The sequence below is a fragment of the Lissotriton vulgaris genome, chromosome 11 (assembly GCF_964263255.1).
Source record: "Lissotriton vulgaris chromosome 11, aLisVul1.2, whole genome shotgun sequence".
NCBI classification, from domain to species: domain Eukaryota; kingdom Metazoa; phylum Chordata; class Amphibia; order Caudata; family Salamandridae; genus Lissotriton; species Lissotriton vulgaris.
This window is the reverse complement of record NC_141699.1, coordinates 299,779,658-299,803,104: the sequence shown is the minus strand read 5'-3', so window position 1 is coordinate 299,803,104 and position 23,447 is coordinate 299,779,658. Positions and strand designations below refer to the sequence as shown.

At 43.2% G+C, this 23,447-nt stretch overlaps 1 protein-coding gene across 1 annotated transcript in view; it reads right to left on the bottom strand.

Annotated features, from left to right (window-relative positions):
- Positions 1 to 23,447, bottom strand: part of FBXW8 (F-box and WD repeat domain containing 8) — a 599,303-nt gene that overhangs the window by 301,458 nt on the left and 274,398 nt on the right. Inside the window, exon 5 of the mRNA XM_086943265.1 lies at positions 2,272 to 2,429. Within this exon, the coding sequence (XP_086799391.1) occupies positions 2,272 to 2,429 (158 nt within the window). The remainder of the gene's footprint in view (positions 1 to 2,271; positions 2,430 to 23,447) is intronic.

Sequence of the window (23,447 nt, the reverse complement as noted above, 5' to 3'; positions counted from 1 at the left end):
AAGTGCTGGAGCCATTTTAATGAGGCCCTAAATGCCGATCTCCCACAGCCTATCCAAATGCCTCTTATGAGAGACTGTGACGAAGGCTGCTGAGAGATCTAGCAGCACAAGCATTACTGAGTTACCCACGTCCAGACCCCGGTGCAAGGAGTCGGTAACTGCGAGGAGCGCCGTTTCCGTACTATGGCCAGGTCAAAAGCCAGATTGGGAGGACACTAGAATGTGGTTGGTTTCAAGGTAGGTAACTAGTTGATTGTTAATTAGGTTTTCAAGCAATTTACCCAGAAGAGGTAACAAGGATATGGGCGGATAATTGTCAAGAGATTGATGGTCCAAGGAGGGTTTCTTTAGGACAGGACGTACATAGGCCAACTTCCACTCAGATGGAATGGAGCCGGAGGTCACCGAACAGTTAAAGATCAATAGGACCGTTGGCGCGAGATAGTTGGCCAATTGGGCCATTATTTTAGGTGGCCAGATGTCCTGAGGGGAACCCGATTTGGCTGTCCTCAGGGAGCTACAAATTGTCTCCAGAGTGAAGGGAGTGAAGCTGTCCAAAGTATAAGAGGCTCCATATGCTGGGCCTGGTTGGAACTAACAGCCTCTACTCCAGGCCAAGAAGAGAGGTCGGGTTTTGCGTAGATAAGAGAAGTTGTCTCCTCGCAAAAATTGTCCAGTGAATCACAAAATTCCTGGGATACAGGGCCGACTTGGGCACAAGCCCAGGGGGTGATACAATCCTGAACAATAATAAAAAGAACTTTAAAAATAAATCTTTTTATTGGTAGTATGTATATGAGAATCAATGTAGAGACATCATCTTACAAACATTTATGCACTATATTGCTGCCCGGCGGTAAGCTATGGCTCAGCATCTGTTCTGGTTGGGGCATAGTTTTACAATTGAACCTTGGCCTCATTGCTAGTGCAATTTTCTATGGACCTTTGATATCCCCCCATCATAATAGTCCATTTACAAATGTGCCCTGCAATCACATAACTACTTTTGATTTGCGTATTTTTCCTGAAAAAATAAATAAAGAAATAAACAGAGCGAACAAAACTTCTATCGCTATATTGAAAAGAACTTTAAGGGAGTTACCAGCCTGTTAGATCTGCTCAATGACAGAATCACGCTTTGCAAGTTTAATATTATGATGGTAGAGAGACAGCTTGTTTATAGAGATCTTTATCTTGAGGCAATTTTTTTGGGCCCCAGCCTCTATCTAGGTTCTTACACCTTGATTTTTCTTGTTTTCGCTCAGCAGAGAACCAGTGGGCCCAGGGACGATGTTTGGAGGAGCAGTTGTATTTATAAGGGACTGTGGTGTCCAAGGCTTTGAAAAGGGCAGCGTTAAAGGACTCCAATAGATTAGAGGCCTGAGGAGTGTTTTGCGTCAGATCAAAGGAAAAAGCTTCCTTAAAGGCCACTGGGGTGAGTCGATGCCATGGTCTGTAGACATGTGACGTTCGTCTTCTATTGCCCTTAGAGAAAGGAGGAGGGGGCGACTGGATATAGAAGGGAATTAGGAAATGATGGGGGGTTGGTGCCTTACATTCTAAAAGTTCTGAGTTAGAAAACAGTAGATCTAATGAGTGGCCTGCAATGTGAGTGGGGCCCGTAACTCGTTGGGAAAATCTAAGGGTTTCCAGGTCAGCTGGAAACCCTATGTCAATGTCTATGTCAATTCCTGTGATGCCATGTGTGATGTTGTGCGCCGTGATGCTGTGATGTCATGCACCATGATGTCATGCGCCATGATGTCATGCTTTGTGATGTCATGCCCTGTGATGTTGCGCGCTGTGAGGTCGTGCGCCGTGAGGTCACTTGCATACTGCTTAACTAGGTTAGTCCCCCACTTAATTTTTTATGACTTGTGCCCGGAGAATGAGCAATGGGTCAACTTTTGGTGGGAGGGTAATGGGTGTTCAGCAAGTCTGCCTGGAAGTCTACTATTTAATCTGAGGGTCTCTTTGCATGTCCCTGTGTATTTGTCCGTCGTTATGGCTGTGGGTCTGTCTGCATGCATCTGCTTTAGTCCTTATGCCTGCCTTTGAGTATGTATGTGCCTGAGGGAGTGGATCCGATTGTGGGTCTGCCAGAGTGCCTCTGTAAATGTTTGTCTTTGTTATTGTGACCATAACCAGTAGCAAACCCTTTGCCTGTGCCTGCGCATAAGCAGGATCGCACACACGGCGAAGGCAGCCCCAGCTGCCTGGTCGTTGAAAAGCCTCTTGTTTTTGAGCGCAGGAAGAGTAGCAGTGGCTTACCGTCCTCGTACGCGGCCGCAGCCAGAGAGCTGTTTATTCTGACAAAGGAGACATGTGGCTGCTGTCCAGGCTCCGCGGTATCCCGGGTTGGTTCCAGGATCGGGGCCGTGTAGTCCCAGGTGCGCGTGTCCCACAGCCGCACGTCTCCCGATGTGTATCTGGAAGACAAGCACATCATTCACTCCAAAGGGAAAGGGGGATAAAGCAAATCAGAAAGTGGCCAAACATAAAAATGCTAATCCTTTTTAAAGCAACAGAGCAACAACTTTCAGAAAACCAAGTCTTCGAATAACAGGGTGTCAAGTATGTTTTTACTCTCTTATGCAGCACAATTTTAACCTATTTTATTTATTTATTTTGAAAGTTTTATATAGCGTGAACAAGATCTTTGCAGATATCAGAGCGCTTAACAAAGTCGGGAATACCAACAAGAGAGTGAAATTAAACATAATAAGTGGGAAGGGTAGGTACGTGAGGGAGCAAAGTAGTACAGCAAATCAATAACCTAAGGACATTAAATACTTTACATAAACACCAGATTAAGTTACACTTTTCTTTTAGGCACGGGGAGACGGAGTGATTTTCCAAAAATCGCAGGCCGTTGAGCTGAGGCTGGGACTTAAAAACCTGGTCCCCAGCTCCAAAATCGCCAACGCAGGTCATTAGGCCCCATCCTGTCTGTGGATTACACTTGCATGTCCTTGGCCCTTTCAAGATCGTACAACATTAAATCAGCTCTAGGCTATGTGCAAAGCATATGTACAATTTACGCTTTTTGAGGGGGCACGTGCACAAGGGCGTTACTATTCTACATAAGAGTAGTAATGAAGTGCCTACCTTAAAGCTGGTTAACACTTTGCTATTCTGCAGAGATTACGTCAAAGCAGGTTCAGCCAGAAAAGAGGATGTAATTGGGAGCTGCAGCAGGTATGATAATTTCCAAATCCGTCTCCCATTCATGACAAGATTAAACAAGCATTGGCAAAGGCTGGCTATAATGTGCTAATGCATGCAGACTGCATTTTTGCTTTGGGTGTTTCATGTGGTTACAACTTTAAAGTCAGACCTATTTGCTTTGCCAACTCGTTTTTTTAACCAGCAGGATGTTATGCCATTATTCATGTGTGTAAGCACAAGTGTGTATATGTGATATGTGCACAATTCCTAAAACTTTACAAAATGTACGCCACAGTAAAAACAAAAACACATAAAAAATACTTTTCCCCCTAATACAGTGCCTGAAAGTGTAATGGTTCAATGTAAGTTTAGAATGTAAAGTAGTCACTCATACGTTCCAATGGAAGCACTTTCTGGAAGGCAAGAAGATTCACCAAATAGTCAAAAGTGCAAGGTGAGCGATTTATACCCCTATGGGTGAAGCCAAACCCCACTCTGAGTATATTTTAACGAACTTGATTACAGATCTTGCACACATCAGCACTGCGAAGCCAGACTTAAAATGATTACTATTAATCTGAGACACTTCTCAGACTATTTGACGATATTACTTAGTTACATTCAAACTACTGAACCTTACAAGGAAACCACGAGAACAGATATTCGAGCAGTGCATTTCTCATGATCATGCCCTGCAATGGACAATAGAAGGATGAAAAAGTTACCCAGTTAGCATCTATTCATAACATGTATTGCAGTAGATTCACATGCTCTGCATACTCCTGCCATCTAGTATTGGGCACCGACATTATAATTTGTTTTTCTTCAAAGAAGCTTCAAGTCTCAGGCTGGGCAGAGCACAGTATACAATTAGCTGTTGAACAGCAAGTTTGGATGCATATGGCTATCCACCTGGCGATGTCTGCCTTTGAAATAGGATTACCTTTGTGGGGTTTTGCCAAGGCTACAAAGAGCGGTTTAGTATTGCTGAAGGACATTGTCTTATCAATGTAATACATCAGTGCTCGTTGATATCCAAGGTGTGCAACTTGTGTACCTGAACGAATGGTTGCTTAATGGTGAGTGCTTGTAACTTGCTGATGTGCCGGAGTGAAGTTATGGCTATGATAAAGAACACCTTCCAGGAAAGAACTGGTGCTGCTACAGCAGCCAAGTGAAGGAATATCGAGGTATATGCAAGATCTGTCTTTTGGAGGTGTATAGGGTGGAAGATGATATCTTAAACATTGGCTTTGCGGGAGGCCTACTTGCTTGGTGATTAAATAGTAGACACATCTCTTCCAACTGGCTGCATAACAGGCATCTGTAGTGGGCCTACGTGCCTCATGCATCAAAGTCATGCACTCCCGGGTGTACATTTTGTATCTGTGGGAGGGTAGGGCGGATATACAGACGCGGAGGCTGGATGTATTGGCGAATAGGAGTCTCTTTATTAACAGTTGACACAGTTCCAGGGGTTAATACAGGGTCAAAAGTCTCTTCTTCTGGGGTCTTCTTGCTTCCTGAGGGAATAGATGACGATGCCAGCGTTGGACTGCCCTCTTCGGTTGGGTAACAAGGTGGTTGGGGTGTTGAGGCGTCCGTGGCGTATCTTCACCCGGAGGCTCACCAGGGGAGAGAAAGAATGGGACCTGTCAGTGTTCATGGTCAACAATGTTCAACCGACCCCTACGCCCAGTAGTGCTCAGTAGAAACGAAAGGGAAGTGAGGGGTTAAGAACTATGCGTGAGGGAAGGGTAAAGGAATATTCCCTGAGGTAAAGTTGGACGTGGTAGTAGGTCAGCTCTTAGGGAAAGAAAACCCGTGCAAACAGAAGAGTAATATCATAGGATGGCTGAGGCTGAGTAAGGCACTGCGGAGCATGCACGCACGCACTTGTGACAATTCCCCACATATGCTCCCTCCCTTCACCCGCATACAAAAGATACCTCCCGCCTCCCGTAACAGTTCCCAGGTACGGTGTCATTTACCGGCCCCGCCGTAACTCTCCAGAGTCACGCCACGCTCTCGCCTCTTCCTGGGTCACGTCAATCTTTATTGGTGTCCCGCATTTCCTTCCGGGTTTAACTCCTCCCCCTGGCTCCGGAATCCGCTGTGAAGAAACAGGAGAGGTTGATGTGTTCCGATTTCTCAGCTGTGGAGGAGTTCGCTTTTGTTCGGTTCGGTAGGGCATTCTGGGGAGTGTAGTTTCTGTTCATGACGTCTACGAAGGGATTTTTTTCTCACAGTATCCAACCTCTAAGACCTCAGGTGCCAGATTGCTAGAGTGCGCTGTTTGGGATCTCGGTGCCTGATTGGGCCACATTGTTGTGTGAGAAAATCTGGTCTGATAAGTAGCTTCTCATAGCGACTGATGAATATCGATCATCACACCAGGGTTGTCTGGAACATGTTGGTGCCAGTAAGAAGGAGGCACAGACATGTGTCTCATTTTCATAATCAAATAGGGTGGAAAAACTACAGCAAACCAATTCATCCTGTGCATTGTTCACGGACTGTGGTTGTTGGTAACTGGAGGTAAAGCGTGGCAATTTTAGTTTTATGGGGTGGCAAGTAGTTCTAAGACTGGGGTTCCATTAAAAGTATTGTTGGAGCACTGGCAGGTGACTTCCCACCTGTTGACTTGTTAATGCATCCGGTTTAACAGGTCTGCAAAACCGTTGTTCACCATGATTTGTTTTTACTAGAAGCTGTATCTTATTGCAGATTGCCCAGCGCTATATCTTTTGTGCTGGTGCAGACAGCTGGGGGAAGTGGGTACCCCCACTTTTGTATGTTAGCTGTATGTATAATAGCTGTTATGTTGTGAGTCTTTATAAGGTTCACATTGCTATAAACTAGTTTCTAGAAAGCTTTGAGGACTAGGCGTATGGCTATCAGCGCTAGGTAGTTGATGTATTAACCCTAGTGGTGAGGGGGTCAAGTAACTTGCACGGTCATGTTGCTGTGATGTACATCCAACCCAGTAAGTGATGTATTGGTGGTAATGGTCACCTGCAGGTTGTTACTGTTCCACCGCTGCATATAGATCAGAGTCTTGGCATTTCACAACTTTAGATCTTACCACTTATCGTCTGCTCACAAACATTGTCTCGTATGGCACTGTTGGAGCGGGTGCCTGTGCAATCTGGCATGCAGCTCAATAGGTATTCAGGATCCCATCATACCCAAGAACTTCCTTACAGTTAGTGAGCGAGTTGACTAAAAAAAGGCAGTAGCTGTTGGATCACTATCCTGGTTGGGATATACTTTTCCTGTAGCCCAGGAAGGGTTGAATCTGTTGGGGGTGGAAGTGGACTTTCTTAAATTTACTGTGAAGCCTAGGTTGCAGAGCGAAGTGAAGGTTGTTAATGTGTATGCTAGAAACGGTTGCCTGCTACAGCTCTTAATCAGTTAGTCATCAAGTTATGGGAAGATGTGGTGTAGTGTAGTTCCTATTTTCCCTATAGGCCCTGCGCATTGGAATAACAAACAGCAGTGTAGACGTAGAAGTGCGGTCTTCTCGGGTACTACTGACTATGTTAAACTTAATTGGGTTTGTACCAGCTAGCTCAGAGAACACTGGAAACTTTCTTGACTGAATAGGAAGTGATCAGCTTCCCTGGCTCAGGCAAGAAGGGATTCCGTTTTCCAACAACCGCATTAACATGACAACTTTGCTCCTCAGAATAAGAGTCAATCTCTAGAGTCGTGTGAAACAATAGACAGCTATTTCACTCAGTCAGTTGTGCAAGAATTACTTTCACCAGGATGCAGAGAATAGAGAGATGGGCGTTTTCAATAAAAGGTATTATTTATTGAACAGTCTTTCTTCTCATAAAGAGAAATGAATTGCCACAATTGCAAGACTTGTTATTATAAAAAGTGCGTACAGTAAAAGAAGTATTGCGAAATAATACTGTAAAAGCATTGATATGGTTTCTTAGCCATATGATAGTTAAAATGAGTAAAATATATACATTCATATATACATTTGGCTAACGTCCTCAACTGGTGCTTCTAACTACGCCTACCCCAGTGTACCTGACCTAAGCCTAATACTTGGGAGGGAGTAAGTAAGTAGCAATTTAAGTTAATCTGGTTTTGCCAAGGGTTTGCTTCAAGAATTCTCTCTAAGGGTTTAGTCAGCACCGTACCTCTGGAATAGAATGTTGGAGGTCTGGTATCTCCTCTCAGGACTCGATATTCCAGTCACCCGCAAGGGTAGGCTGGAAACGCCAGAGCTGGATTTTCTCGGCAGGAGAAAAGACAGCGTCTTTCTCAGCGCGTCAAGGAGGAGGAGGGGCAGCGTCCGTGGGCTTCTCGTATTTGCTGGGCTCTACAAGGGACAGCTGTTCTGCTCTTGTATTCACCACCACCATCGCATTTGCTTAAGGCAACGTTGGTATTATTTATACCTGAAAGGTGCCTTGTTTGACGTAAGTTTTTGGACATAAGACGTCAATAAAGATGTCACTAAGAACTGGTCGTTCTTACAGTGCTCGTTAGAGTTCTATTACTAATCAAAACAAAGCAAGCGGGGCTTTTCCAGGTTGCTGGGGGTTTTATCTGTTGAAAGAACTCGATGTGTTATCTAGGAATCTAAGGAAGTGGCTTCTGCTGTGTCATGTACTGTAATGAGCTGCAGAGACGAGTTACTGAAATATGGCTCTGATCGTTTATGCCATTATAGGGATATCTATTGATTATAGCCTTATAGGGGCATAAGGTCACAATATTGATCGGGGTCCTAGATAGAACACAACACCCACTCCACAAATTTATGTCCATCAAATTACTAAAAACTAAAGCAATAAGATGCGCGTGTAATACTTCCCACCCCAAAATACATATTGCATTTGAAATGGTGTATATGAAATACATGAGAATATAGGTGCTATACGTTTTTAAGCATAGAAATCATTCAAAAATTATTGCATATGTAATCAGTTGAACGATTTTGCGAAAAAATAACACATGAAATGTCTCTAAATACAGAAAAGAAGGGCGAGACCATTTCATCACATATAAATACAATTGCTGTGAATTGTGCTAGAGGCCGAGGTAAAAAATGTTGTCTCTAGGTCTACCAAAAATAGAAGTTCTGTTCTTTATGAATAGTTCTACTTTAAGCAAAAGTATTTGTGCCAGAAAAAGCTAAATATTTTGAAAAATGTTCAATCCAAAAAAAAAACAAATTCTCGTGGTGAACGGGGGAATAGTGTTCCAAACGCTTTTCAGTAGTTTTTGTTGATCAAAACTGAAGGCCAAATTCAGAGTTCATAGGAACGCTGTGCGCCGGAATGTTTTTTCCAAAAGGTTATTGTTGCTGTTCAGGGGAGAACATCATATCAGACAAGCTCTTAAAGAATAGGTCTACATATTCAGGTGACAGTTCGACCAGGTTCGATAGTGCAGTAACCTGGCAGTTGTGAGAATGATTGCTATCATCGATGTTTGGATCAGCAATGCTCACAGAAGGCCATACCTGGGTGATGTTGCTTTCATTTACCGCTTCACTGCCGCCACCTAGTCGCAGCGCAGGAGTCTCAACGAATTCCGTCATCAGGATTGGTAGCCGCTGGGGACAACACGATGCATGAGCCGTTATAGGACTTAGCAAAGTATCGATATCCATTGGTACTGCAAGACAGGTGTCTAACACGCATTCTTCTCCGCATAGCATACATCGAAGTACAGGTAAGATGCAGGTCTGCCATATAGGTCTGAATGAAAGAAACCAGGTCATGTTCAGATCTTCCAGCCGGGCAAATCCAAGGACTCTAGTTATGCGGTCCCGGTACCGTACTGCTAGAATCGTTTCTTCCATCCTTGCCGGAGTCATGTCTGTGTTTTGGCTTGCCATATCGGAGCAGGAGGGTCAAAAATAAAATGCCTGCTACAAGTCCCAAAGTTAGGGGTATGCCGCCAAAGACTGAATGGACAAAATTGGGAATAATGCCCAGAATTGCTTTGAATGGTGTTAACAGTCCCGAAAAAATCGTCTTAAATACGTTTGAGATACCTACGGCATCCGACATATTTAGAATTTGGCTTAGCATTTCTGTGAAATGCACGGGGCAATTTGTTGATAAAAGGTCATGTATCTCCGATGTTGTCCTTGCAACTTGGAGATCATACGTCTCTTTTGATGACGTGATGGGCACTGTTGTCTGTAAAAGCACAGACTTCATTCTGCTTAAAGTATCAATTCGTATAGAATAGACATTCAAAGGAGGCCAAATCGGCGTCTCGGTATCTCCAGGGCTGTTTGGAAACAATGCTTGCATACAGCAAGTGACCATGGAAGTTACGCTTACGAGATATGCTTTCCCTGGCATCAAGCCACAACAGCTGTGATCCGTTATTAGAATGCAACTCCCGTTAGAAAGTTGCTTAAAGAAAGGCTCTATCTGCGTTGCAGGTGTGACGTGCTGGTGGCATGAAAGGTTGTTTGAAGTCCCTTCACAGGCCCCGTGTAAATTAATACCCTGGCACAAAAGTATACCGCTTAGTGAATGTTTGCAATTTTCACCACTAAGAAATACATTTTTGTTGTAGTCACTGTAGCATGTATGTGTATATGGTAATTTCCATGATGACTTAATGTACCCTTTACCCAGTCGTTCATACTGGCCAGTCGGTATATACTCAAGGCAATTTTTAAAGCGGAAAGTTGTTATCGGAATTGTGATAATCCCTTGTATTATCCATTCAATGACAGGTCTTTCTGACATTGTCAATGGTAATCTCTCAAGTTTTTCGATGCTCAGGATTGTATAGTCTGCTCCTTTCTGTGCCAAACTGATTTGTTTATCAGTAAGGTTAAAGATGGAAAACAATGACGTTGTGTTGATTAAACGCCATGGCACATAGCCTGAACAAAGATTTTGCAGCGTCCAGCCTAACTGTACAATATAACGTAATTGCGACTGGCCATGTTGTAACATTAGCAAGTCTTTATCTATTATATCGATGGCAGATGATGCAATACTGTCCAGTGAATATATTCTGGAGGACAGAGTCATTAACCCATTGTCCACAACAGAAAGTGATTTTTCCAAATTAATACGATCAATTTCTCGTATTTTTTCTGCTGTTTCAATTTGTGTTACTTTCCATGCCTCGTTGTATGCCACATATATACTTGCCGCTATGAAACGTTTCTGACGCTGTTTGCGTGGTCCCATAATGAAATTGCGCAAATCAGCACCAACTTTAAGTAAAGATAAGTGTTGCTTAATAATTTCTGCCAGTGTGGATGATTCTAGCCATTCAAGGCACAGTTTCCCTACACTGTATGTTGTTACTATCCCTGGATGTTGTCTCTGGGAGTATCTAAGGTCTGGTCTGGTCATTGTTAACCCCTGTGTTTTGTTCAGGAATCTATCTTGACAGTTATTCATGTCAGTAGGCCAGATTAACCCCTTTTTCCAATCAGGATGTGTTCTGTTTAGATGTAAAATTTTTGATACGTCTATGTCAATATCTGTGGTTGCATTGTCAGGTATTGGCTTTGGAATAGACGGATTGTTAAGGTCTTTAATCTTAGCTAGGCCAAGACAGGTTGTTTGGTGAATTGTGTCATTTAAGAACATTATTTGTTCTGGGATCATGCAGGCTCGAAATAATGCTTCTAGGCCTTGTACCTGCCAATCTTTTGTACCCCAGATGGTTTTTGTTTCAATGTTGTTTTTCCAGAAATCAAAACCAAATGTCATCATTTTTTCATAAAATGCTTCTGAATATATCAATTTAGTATTTGTCAGCATGGTTTTCGTCCCTGTTTTATCCAACAGTTTATGATAAAATGTTTCTGCATTACTCGTGTTAAACCCTGAGAAGTATTGGAATTTCTCATAGAATGTTTTTGAACTGCTTTTAGGTGGAATAGCACAATGTTCCCATTGGTTATACTTAAAAACATTTCTAGGTTGAGCAGATTTATGTAAGCAATGGTCTCCGTAATGTGAGAAACAGTACATTTGTTCATAACTAGATGAACCTTGTAAATATTAATGTTCTGCAAATTTTGCTGACAGCACTAAATCTGACATCATATTATTTATACTTTCAAATTCCAGATCATCAGAGAATGTACTTGGTTTTACAAAGTCACTTAATGAAACCTTGAACTGGTGAGGATATTTCAAGATTTCGACCGGGCCATATACTTCATAGTCAGTCTTGTCCCACACTACCCCGCCGGGTATAGGAAAGGCTGTGACATTTACTGATGATAGTCCTCTTTTTTTCACGTGGGATGATTTGTGTGGTTTTAGAACTAAGTTGATGTTCTGACTTGCTGTGTCCATTGAACTGTGATAAATTTTCCTAAAATTAAAACTAGAATTAGGCATAGTAGGAGTATAAGTACCCCTGATATAATCCAATGCTCAATCAACGGTGCAGTTAGATATACTTCTTTGATTTGATGGAAGAGTTCTGTTGCTTTTTCTTTAAAAATCTTTGTTTCTGGTGTCGCTTCAGGGTCGCTTTGATCTTCAGAAAAGTTATCGAAATTGATGAAGTAACCAGAGGCAGTTCTGTCAATTGTTGGAATTGTTTTCTCCATTTGTCTTTCATTAGCGCATTCTGATGCCACATCATTGTAGACTGGTGTTTCATGACAAACTGTTTCAATCTGTGTTTCAAGAGGCACGAGTTCCATGGCATTATTGCATAGTCCTTCTCTGTGAACTGCAGGTTTATCAAATGTGATTAGTCTTTCAGTTTGAACCTCTTGGATTGTTGCAAATTTGGGTATTCTGTTATTTCTTGGGAGTCCCCTTGGCCTACTGTTGATTATAGGCCACATGCTTGTGGTTTTACCAGGTCGATTGATACAACTCGGTTCTCCTTTTTACCAGCAAGGGGCGGTTGTACTACTGATCTTGTTCCATTGATTGCTAAGACAGGTACTGCTTTTCTGTAAGAAGGCCCAAATTACTTCTTCACTGCTATTTTCTCTCTGACCAGATCCCCAATCTTTGGAATCCAGACAGGTCTTGCTGGGACAGGTGGTGTGTCTTCAGTGGTAGTTGGCTATTGCTTCATTTTTATGTTGCTTAAGGATTTTTTTGTTTCATTCAGGTCCTGTAAAATAGCCAAACGATCTTTGATGTCAAAGTATTTTTATCTTTTACCACTGAAGCCTGACTATCAAGATCCTGAACATGCATTCTAGTTCCGAACAATAGTTCGTACGGGCTGAAAACTTTTAGAGAATTTCTTGGCAGGTTGTTAAGACTACGTTGGACACTTATTAAATGTTTGACCCACCCATCACCCGAACCTAATACCTTCGCCGTTATAGATTGCTTTATGTCTCGTTTTTTTCTTTCCACTACACTGTTCCCCTCAGGGTGGAATGGACAAGAGAATCGCAACCCAATGCCCATACTGGCCATGGCCTCCTTATAAGCTCAAGAGCTGAAAGCAGGACCCTGGTCAGAATGAAACATGGCAATTGCGTATGTGCCGATAAAGACTCGCAGATCTTTTATAACAGTTTTGGCGTCAGCCGAGTGCTGGGGCCACATTTCTAAAGTGAATGTAGTCTTATACAATTAATAGGATGCTGGATTGCATATAGACAGCATTACGCTACCTACATACCAGGCCATGGCATTACTCCGCTTGACTCGCTGCTGTGATCTCTATCGCAGTCGGGACAGGTCTTTACATATTTATAGTGGTGCAGGCTCATCTTCGGCCACCAGTATACTGATTGTAATTCAGTCAGAGATTCCTTCATCTGTTTGTGCCTTGGACCTTTACCCATGTGTGCGTCTGCTATTAATAACTTTCTCCGGTTCGTGTTTGGAATAACCCTGTCCCCCACTCCAGGGATTCGAGCAAAAGGAACGGAGTTTGCATCAATTACGTATGCATAATTGAGTCGATAGTTCACGGGTAGTGCTGCACAGTCGCTTTTTAAGGACGTTTTTACTGCCAGCATGGTTTCCCCATCTATATATTTTTCTGAACGCTTTTTTGTGGCTACGGAAGCCGGTTTAGTTGCTTCCGCTGTGGCTGTATTAGCCAATGAATTCCCTGCAACGTGAACGACATCACGTTGATGACTCAGAGTGTGTATCACGTGAGTCTTTTGTAGTTCTTTCTGTAAAAGAACTACTTGTTTCCAAAGCATTTTATGCTTGATTGTGGCACCTGTGTCATCTTTGAAATCATTTTGAATCCAGTTCTGCAAATCATTATTGTAGGAGTTGACGCAAAAATGCGAATCGCACCCGATTAGTGTCGGGAATTCACGTTCAGCATTTTCAAGCGCCATCTTTAAATATCTGATTTCAGCTCGCTGAGCCGAACATTTTCTCAGTGATTCAGTTTTTGATATTTTCGGTCTGAATTTACCGCAGAGCCAGCGACCTTTAATAATCGCACATGCTGCATCGTAGGATTTATTTTCTACATTGTAATGCTGTACAAATCTGTCTGTGCAGATTATACAGGAGTATTGTTGTAGAGGGAGAATTTCGATTGGCAGAGGATATTCTTTTTCATAATTTAAATCATTCAGTTTTTTCATGTGCGGGGCAAAATAGTATTTCACATCTTCTGCAGCAAGAGAATTTTTCCACTGTATCCATTTTGGATCCAGTGACACTGTAGGCAGGTTTACTGGGCTGAATAGTGCCTCGAAGGCGGATTCTGCTGTGAGAACAGTGATCCTTTTGCCTTGTGCTAGTTCTCGTTCTTTAGCTATTGCAGCTTGCACTGCTTTCACAGTATTTTCTGTGAGACTGAATGTTTTTTCTGCTTGTGTGTACAAGTGAGATTTGTAAGCTACTGGTACCGTTTCTCCCTCATTAGAGATCAGGTACGTGAATCCGCATCTTTCTGGGATGACTCGGATTACAAGGTTGATTGTATTGTCACGTGTATCTAATTTTGTTTTTGCTAACATGTCTGTTTGCAATGATCTCAAAATTTCTGTGTGTTTTTGAGTCCAGTTGATTGGTTTAAAATCAAGTTTAATTAGTTCGTAGAGAGGTTTAACCCTCTCCGCATAATTTAGAATGTAAGTTCTTCCGAAATTCAGGAAGCCTAGAATCGATTGTAAGTTCTTCAGCGTTTTTGGTGCTTGGAATACAGCGCACTTCTCTAAGAAGTTGTCCGCTAGGCTTTTTCCTTCACTTGATAATTCGTATCCTAAAAATAATACTGTCAGATGGGCAATTCTTGACTTTTTAAAGTTGAATTTGTAACCCTCGGCTGCGAACCCAAGTATTATGGTGTTCACCCTTTTCAAGTGAGTCTCCAAGTCGTCGTCTGTGAGATAGATGTCATTAACATAAGATAATGCCTCATCATCATATATTTGCAGTAACTCCGTTACTCTGGCTGAAAGTAGTCCTGGGCTGTTCTTGAATCCCTGTGGGAGCCTACAGAAATTTGTCTGTGACCCCATTATTGAGAAAGCGGTCAAGTACCTGCCTTCTGGTGCAATATTTTGACAAAAGAATCCATTAGATATGTCTAATGTCATTTTATATTTTTTCCGAACTATGTTATTCATTAGTGCTGCACTGTGAGAGTTCTGTACCGCAAAGGTTTTGCAACATGAGTTTAGGTGTCTGTAGTCCAAGACTAGACGATATGAATCGTCCGGTTTGGAAACCGGAAACAAAGGATTGTTAATTTGAGAGGTGCATGTTTCAATCACCCCCTGGTATTCAAGTTGATCTAAAATCTCCTTGACCTGTTTTTTAGCTTCTTGCTTGACTGGGTACTGCCTTTGTGCAGTTGGTTGACATTTTAACTGGATTTTGTGAGGAGGAGAGTCCTCATCCCATCCTACATGATTTTTATATAATGCTGGTGCCTGAGCTACTGCCCATTTCCTTGCATATATATATTTAGTGTGAATCGGAATGTGATTCAAGAAGGCAGGCATAATTATTTCTTCGCCACGAGGGCACTCCCTGACAAACTCTGGGGGCAATCTTTCTCAGCTAACAGGATATCATAGCCTTTTGAGAGGTTATCCCAAAATAGACCCCTTATTTTCCTAGTCTTATCTCCCTCTATACGCAGTTTTTATTATGTATATCTTATGAGGTTCGCTAACTCTGGTGTCGGCAGTTTCTACTTGAATGTATTCATTCGTGTCCACTGTCTCCAGATGACTCATTAGGATCTTGCGAGCTATGGTGATTTCTGCTGCACTGTCTAGCATTGTCTGTGCCCACTCCCCTTTTTTCAGCTGTGTCCTCAGTATTCTCGGCATGTTCGATTACTCTAATACTGGCTACCTTCTTCCTTGGAAATTGTAATTTTTTACTTTGAGCAGGTTCCTGGTCTTTGGACTTGGTGTGCTCTCCTGGGTCTGACCGTCCTCTTCTTTCCGATTTCTGCAAAAAAGATCGAGAGGGACGTGTATCAATACTTTGATATCTATCAGGCTTTTTCAAGTTATCCCTATTTCTAAGGTTATATCTTTTCTCAGAGGGCTCCCTCTGGGGAGACTGGTGTTCTCGAGTCGGAGTTCTTTCCCTCCGTCGAGGAGACCTTCATCTGGACTGGAAAACTTTTTCCTTGGGAGTGGATTGTTTATTTCAATCCCAGCTCTTTTTTGGAGTGTTTAAATTATTTTTAATCAATAATTTCTCAGGATTTTCGAGTAGTTGGGGTTTTACTGGTTTCCCACCCAAGCTGTCTCTACCTAATTCTTCATAGCATTTTTCTATAATTCTGGCAAGCTCAATTGGTTGATCTGTTATATCTGTTTCCTTCAATTTCTGGCGGATCGCCATAGATGCTGCTTCTCCTTTTATATTGGCTAGTAATATAGCCGAGACCTGCTTGAAGTCTTTCAGTAATTTCATACCAAGAGTTAAAGCAGGTTCTGGACCGTATTCATTCTGAATCTGTTTTAGCACATCTGGTATTACCGCCATTGACGGAACACCATGTGTTTTTGTGTAAATTGAAGCAAAAACTGTACCCCAAGTGTCACAGTCCTCCACGTGTGGTGCGACCCCCATTGGAAGGCAGATGGTCAGAATTCTGTGTTTCTCAATAGGGGTAGTATTCGGAAATACTGCCTCTATTTGAGTAATTTTCTGCGCTAACCAGAAAGGAATTTGTTCCCGTTTTATGGGTGTTTTACCAAGACATGATTGTATGTTCTGTGGTGTAATTTTATTTGTGTTCCCCTGATGAGGGGTCAGCTGTGGAACATTAACAGCTGTTTAGACTGTTGCAGTCCGCATTACATATTGGACTAACTGCCTATGTATTTTAATTAATGTTTTTAGCTGTCCTAACAGCTCTTCTTTTGACATTTTTTCAATGTCTGGATGTGGTGTGTAGCTGGCTAAAACCGGCCACATTGCTCCTGGTCTACCTAGTGGATCAAGCCTGGTAATATGATCATTGTGTTTTAGGGCGCCTTTAAACCAAAGCAGATGCTATTGGTATTTTAATGGTATTTCAATCTCCTCGAAAGGAGCGTACTCATCCGGTGGATCCTCTATTTTGTAATAGTGGAACTCGTGTGTTGTAGCGTTTGCTGCTGGAAATTTTATCCAAGAATAGAATACCTCTGTCTGCCGATATTCATGTGCCTCTATCACGAAGACGACTGTGCCACCTTGTGTGGTCAGTCCGTTTTCTATAAGTTTTAACGTTATAGTTTTTCTTATGTTGACCAGGATGATTATTGCACCCGGTGGGTAAATTCCTGTTTCATCGTGACCCTGCTGAGTCGCATTTACTGCGGCATCAGCGGTTCGGTTGTCTTCTACTGACATTGTATAAATGAAAGTTTTGCAGAGCAGGTCTCCAAGGAGACAAAGATTAGGTGCACAATATTTTGGAACACTGTATCCTTCAACGTTGAATTAACCAGAAACTCTACATAGGAATCTCTTCCTACTAAGTTCGGGCAGATTTTAACCTTTCACCCACTCCAGACGTCTATTGGAGTATTTACGGGAGAAAAGGTCTGTGTGAAAAAGCACGACTGAGTTACTCTAACGTCTTGCGTTAGTTTTATCGCCTTACCAAACGTTGGGCGCCATGTAGTGTAGTTCCTATTTTCCCTATAGGCCCTGCGCATTGGAATAACAAACAGCAGTGTAGACGTAGAAGTTCGGTCTTCTCGGTCTCTACTGACTATGTTAAACTTAATTGGGTTTGTACCAGCTAGCTCAGAGGTCACTGGAAACTTTCTTGACTGAATAGGTAGTGATCAGCTTCCCTGGCTCAGGCAAGAAGGGATTCAGTTTTCCAACAACCGCATTAACATGACAACTTTGCTCCTCAGAATAAGAGTCAATCTCTAGAGTCGTGTGAAACAATAGACAGCTATTTCACTCAGTCAGTTGTGCAAGAATTACTTTCACCAGGATGCAGAGAATAGAGAGACGGGCGTTTTCAATAAAAGGTATTATTTATTGAACAGTCTTTCTTCTCATGCAAGAGAAATGAATTGCCACAATTGCAAGACTTGTTATTATAAAAAGTGTGTACAGTAAAAGGAGTATTGCGAAATAAAACTGTAAAAGCATTGATATGGTTTCTTAGCCATATGATAGTTAAAATGAGTAAAATATATGCATTCATATATACATTTGGCTAACGTCCTCAACTCGTGCTTCTAACTACGCCTACCCCAGTGTACCTGACCTACGCCTAATACTTGGGAGGGAGTAAGTAAGTAGCAATTTAAGTTAAGTTGGTTTTGCCAAGGGTTTGCTTCAAGAATTCTCTCTAAGGGTTTAGTCAGCACCGTACCTCTGGAATAGAATGTTGGAGGTCTGGTATCTCCTCTCAGGACTCGATATTCCAGTCACCCGCAAGGGTAGGCTGGAAACGCCGGAGCTGGATTTTCTCGGCAGGAGAAATGACAGCGTCTTTCTCAGCGCGTCAAGGAGGAGGAGGGGCAGCGTCCGTGGGCTTCTCGCATCTGCTGGGCTCTGCAAGGGACAGCTGTTCTGCTCCTGTATTCACCACCACCATCGCATTTGCTTAAGACAACATTGGTATTATTTATACCTGAAAGGTGCCTTGTTTGACGTAGGTTTTTGGACATAAGACGTCAATAAAGATGTCACTAAGAACTGGTCGTTCTTACAGTGCTCGTTAGAGTTCTATTACTAATCAAAACAAAGCAAGCGGGGCTTTCCCAGGTTGCTGGGGGTTTTATCTGTTGAAAGAACTCGGTGTGTTATCTAGGAATCTAAGGAAGTGGCTTCTGCTGTGTCATGTACTGTAATGAGCTGCAGAGACGAGTTACTGAAATATGGCTCTGATCGTTTATGCCATTATAGGGATATCTATTGATTATAGCCGTATAGGGGCATAAGGTCACAATATTGATCGGGGTCCTAGATAGAACACAACAGTGGATGCCCACTCTGCACAGGTGAGAGGCCACCAACTCCAGGCACTTGGCAGAAACCGTTGGAGCTATGGTGACACCAAAGAGTAGCACTACAAATCAGTAGAGCTGTCCACTTCCCACAAGCCAAATACTGGCGATGGGCAGGAAGAATGGAGAAGTGGAAGTAGGTGTCCTTGAGATCTAACACCGTCATGAAGTACCCTTGGCGGAGCAGAGGGACAATGGCCTGCAAGGTTGTCAGTTCTCCGACAGGATTTGCAGATTGAGTGATCTCAGGTCCCAGATGGGCTGGAAGGAGCCGTCCTTCTTTAGAATGGGACAATGCAGTTAGTAAATACCTTTGCCCTTGTGGTGGAGGGGCACGAGCTGTATTGCACCATTTGGAGGATCGCTTAAGATCGCTTAAATCTCTTTCTCTAGGCGAGCACAGCTTAGGAAATATTGGGCTGGCGGTAGGATGGGGGTGCTATGGAATTCTAAACAGTAGCCCTGCTGAACTAATGCCAACACCCACTGATCTTAATTAATTTCCTGCCAGCGAGTGTAGAAATGCTTTAGTCTCCCCCGGACATGTGTGGTGTGATCAGAGGAGAATGTGGACGTGTCAGTGCTTGGAAGCGAAGCTCCTTTGGCGGAGCAGCCTCTGCTCCTGCCCTTGCCGCTGTTGCCTATACAACTGCTCTTTAAGTATCCTCTGTTTGTCTAAGACCCGTCAAAGGCCTGTTGCTGGTGCTTGTAGGCATATGACTGTCCAAAGTTATTGGCTTGTCACTGGTCCTGGAATACTGCCTATGAAAGGTGGTCCACAGTGTGGCAGACTGCAAGGCACCCCACGACTTTGTGATCTCAGTGTCTGTCTTAATTTTTCCAACATCATATCCACTTAGGGTCCAAAGAGATGTTCTCCATCGAATGTACTATTCAGGAGGTATTGTTGGTCCTCTGATTTGAACCCTTAGATGCAAAGCAGTGCACAGCTGCAGAGCAGCATACTGGTGTTAACACTGTAGGAAGCAATATCCACAGCGTTGAGAGTGCAGTGCATATTTGCGTTGGAAATAATCTTTCCCTCTGCAACTAGCTTCTCCCCCCCTTTCTGAATGTTTCAGGGAGGTGCACACCATTGACTGCATCTCCTCTGAGTTAACATGTTGTACAATGACAGTTAGACAACACAGTTGACAATACGCCACTGTGTGGTTGCACCAACCACAACCCATTTGCCAGTACTGCAGAGGCTTGAGCTGAACACTGCTTCCTGTCTGTATGTACCACCAGGAAACCCTGAGGGGCCTGGTCGTGTATACAGATAGGGTAATTAGGAGACGGCATAAAATGTTTCTAGACCCATGGCGCTAGCCCCTTAGCCCTGACAGTATCTTTGAAGTGGTCAGAGTCTGACCTGAGCATCTCTTTCAGGTATAGGCATGAATTGGACAGCACGCTCTGTCTTACAGAGGATTTTCACTAAAACAGTTGTCCTCGTCCTGTAGGACTTGCATGTGAATAATGAGCTGCTTGCTGGATGATGGAATGATACGAGGTAGTATCATCCAGCAGAGATGGTTTGCCGGGTATGGCTGTAGATCTGAATCATCAGTGCAATCAACATTATAGTTTGTTGCCCCAATAGCCTGGTCATACGAATGTCTCTTCCCACACCGGCAGCCAGGGTTAGAATAGGAATGGACTGGGGAAACATCCTTTACAACGCAACTTTTACCACGCAGTGCCTTTACGACGCAACTTTTACAACGTATTGCGCTGGGGGGCGCTCTAGGATAGGGAATACGTTTAATTTACTATCCAGCACCTTCCCTAGTGTCCACGGGGACTGGAGTTGGAATAGTAAATTAAACTATTCACTATCCAGCACCCCAAAGCGCTATGCGTTGTAAAGGTTTTCGTTGTAAAAACCGCGTTGTAAAGGCATGCGTGGTAAAAGCATGCGTTGTAATGTCATACATCCATGGACTGACACTATTCAGATCCTCTGGTGGAGGTGGCAAGGGGGAATTGGGGATGAGGATGGGCATGATGGTGGTGATGGAAGGGTAGGAAGAGGAGGGGGTGGGGAGGAGTTCCTGGTTGTAGGACGTTGGCGCAAAGGGACTGTTGCCTTGTCCTTGCGGCTCTTAGGTACCAGGTGCTGCAGTGCATCAGAGGCGAGCTCCTCCTTGAAAGTCACCGTCTATGGAATTGGACGTTATTTGATGGGGGCTTCCCAGGTGATGGCTTAGCGGAAATCTTGCTAGTCTCTGGGTGAACAAAGAGCCAGTTCTGCCTTGCGTCAAGTTCCTCTGCCCTTTCTCAGATCTGCGCATCGATGGGGCCCTCGGCACCAGCTTAGCACTCGGTTTCCAAGACGCTATCTGCATTGATTTAGACTCTGAAGGAAGAAGTTTGGGGGCCTTCAGATGAGACAGGGTTGATTAATGGCAAGGGTTTCCATCCTTCACTGTCAGCTTGCTCAGCTCCGAAGCCTTTCCTCAGTGATGACTGAAGCCTAAGGGCAGCCGTGGGCCAGAGGCTGCGGTCCTCATTCTACCTGCCTTGGGCTGATGGTCATCTCCACTAGGTGAGTGGTGCTCTGCTTCAGCGTGGAGGCAATTAGGTGGGCAGTGTTACATTCTGTGGCTCGGCAATGGAGCTCTACACAAACATCGTTGTGTCTTCTCAGTACGGGGCCCTGTAGATGTCAACGAAGAAGATGCTCCCTCCTGGTCTTCCTCGGAGATGCTCAAGGACAAAGTTTCTGGGCTGAGTATTGACTGGGCTGCTGGGATCTCGGAGGGACCCACGCCTTCTTCCTAAATTCCTAGTGGGACCTACTCACCAAAGAGGGTGTTTCAGAGGATTGTAGTGTAGTTCCTAGTTTCCCACTAGGCCCTGCGCATTGGAATAACATAAACAGTAGTATCGACGTAGAAGTGCGGATCTTCCAGGCCTCTACTGACTATGCTAAACTTAATTGGGTTTGTTACCAACTAGCTCAGAGGTCACTGGAAACTTTCTTGACTGAAATAGGAAGTGATCAGCTTCCCTGGCACAGACAAATAGGGATTCAGTTTTCCAACAACCGTGCAACATGACAACTTTGCTCCTCAGATCAAGAGTCAATCTCTAGGGTCGTGTGAAACAATAGACAGTTATTTTACTCAGTCAGGTTGGTGCAGATTACTTTCACAATATGTAGAGAACAGAGAGAAGGGCGTTTGTCAATAAAGGGTTAACATTTATTGAACAGTCTTTCTTCTCGTACAAGAGAAATGTATTGCCACAATTGCAAAACTTGTTATGATAAAAAGTACGTACAGTAAGATAAGTATTGCGAAATAATACTGTAAAAGCATTGATATGGTTTCTTAGCCATACAATGGTTTAAAAGTAATAAAACATATATACATTCATATATACATTAGGCTAAAATACTCAACTGGTGCTTCTAACTACGCCTACCCCAGTGTACCTGACCTAAGCCTAATACTTGGGAGGGGAGTAAGTAAGTAGCTTTAAGTTAAGTTGGTTTTGCCAAGGTTTGCTTCAAGAATTCTCACTAAGGGTTTAGTCAACACCATACCTCTGAATAGAATGATGGAGGTCTGGCATCTCCTTCAGGGTAACTCGGTATCCCAGTCACCCGCAAGGGTAGACCAGAAACGCTGGAGCTGGATTCCTCGGCAGGAGAAAGGCAGCGTCTCTCTTCAGCGCGTCGAGGAGGAGGAGGGGGACAGCGTCCGCGGGCAGCTTGCATCTGCTGGGCTCTTGCAGAGGACGGCTGTTCAGCTCCTAAGTTCACCACACCATCATTCGCTAGTTAGCAGCGATAGCAGTAGCGATAGCAGCTATGATATCTTCAGCATAACAGCAGCTTCAGGCGACGGGCAACAGGGGGTTGCTTCACCAACAGCAACGAGACAGCAGCAGCGTTTGCTTAAGGCCATGTTGGTAATATTTATACCTGAAAGGTGCCTTCTTTCACGTAAGTTTGCTGGACATAAGACGTCAATAAGATGTCACTAGGAAGTGATCGTCTATCAGTGCTCATTAGAGTTCTATTACTAATCAAAACACAGCAAGCGGGGATTTCCAGGTTTGCTGAGTTTTTATCTTGTTGAAGAACTCGGAGTGTTAATCTAGGAATCTCAGATAGTGACTTCTGCTCTGTCATTGCACTAATTGGTTGCAAAGGAAGTGGCAGAGAAAACTATTCTGGAATGTGGCTCTGTTCGTGTGAGGCCAGAGATGACTTTCTGAATATTGTACTTGAACGGTTATGCCAATATAGGGAATAAATGGATTTATAGCCGAATAGGGGCATAAGGTCACAGTATCGATCAGGGTCCTAGATTAGAACGCTATACCCACTCCACGAATTCATGTCCATCAAATTACTAAAACTAGAGCAATAAGACGCATGTGTGACATTGCCCACCCCAACATACATATATGCATTTGAAATAGGCGTATTTGTAATACGTGAAAATTATAGGTACTGTACGTTTTTGAAGCATAGAAATCATTCAAAAATTATAGCACATGAAATCAATGAACGATTATGCAAAAAGAATTACACATGAAATATCTCTGAAACAGAAGACGGGCGAGATAAATCATCACATATAAATGCATTGCAATAACATGTGCTAGAGGCTGATGTAAAGTTATTATGTCTCTAGATGTGTGTAGAAAATAGAAGTTGAAGCTTCTGTTCTCTAAGAATAGTTTTTACCTTAAGCAAAGAATTGTTCGTGCCAAAAAAGGGTCAATATTAAAAAGTGTTCAATTCAAAAGAATCAATGCTTGAACAGGGAAATAGAGTTCCAACGCTTTTAGCAGTTTTTGTTGATCAAAACTGAAGGCCGAATTAAGAGTTCATGAGAACGCTGTGTGTCGGAAAGTTTCT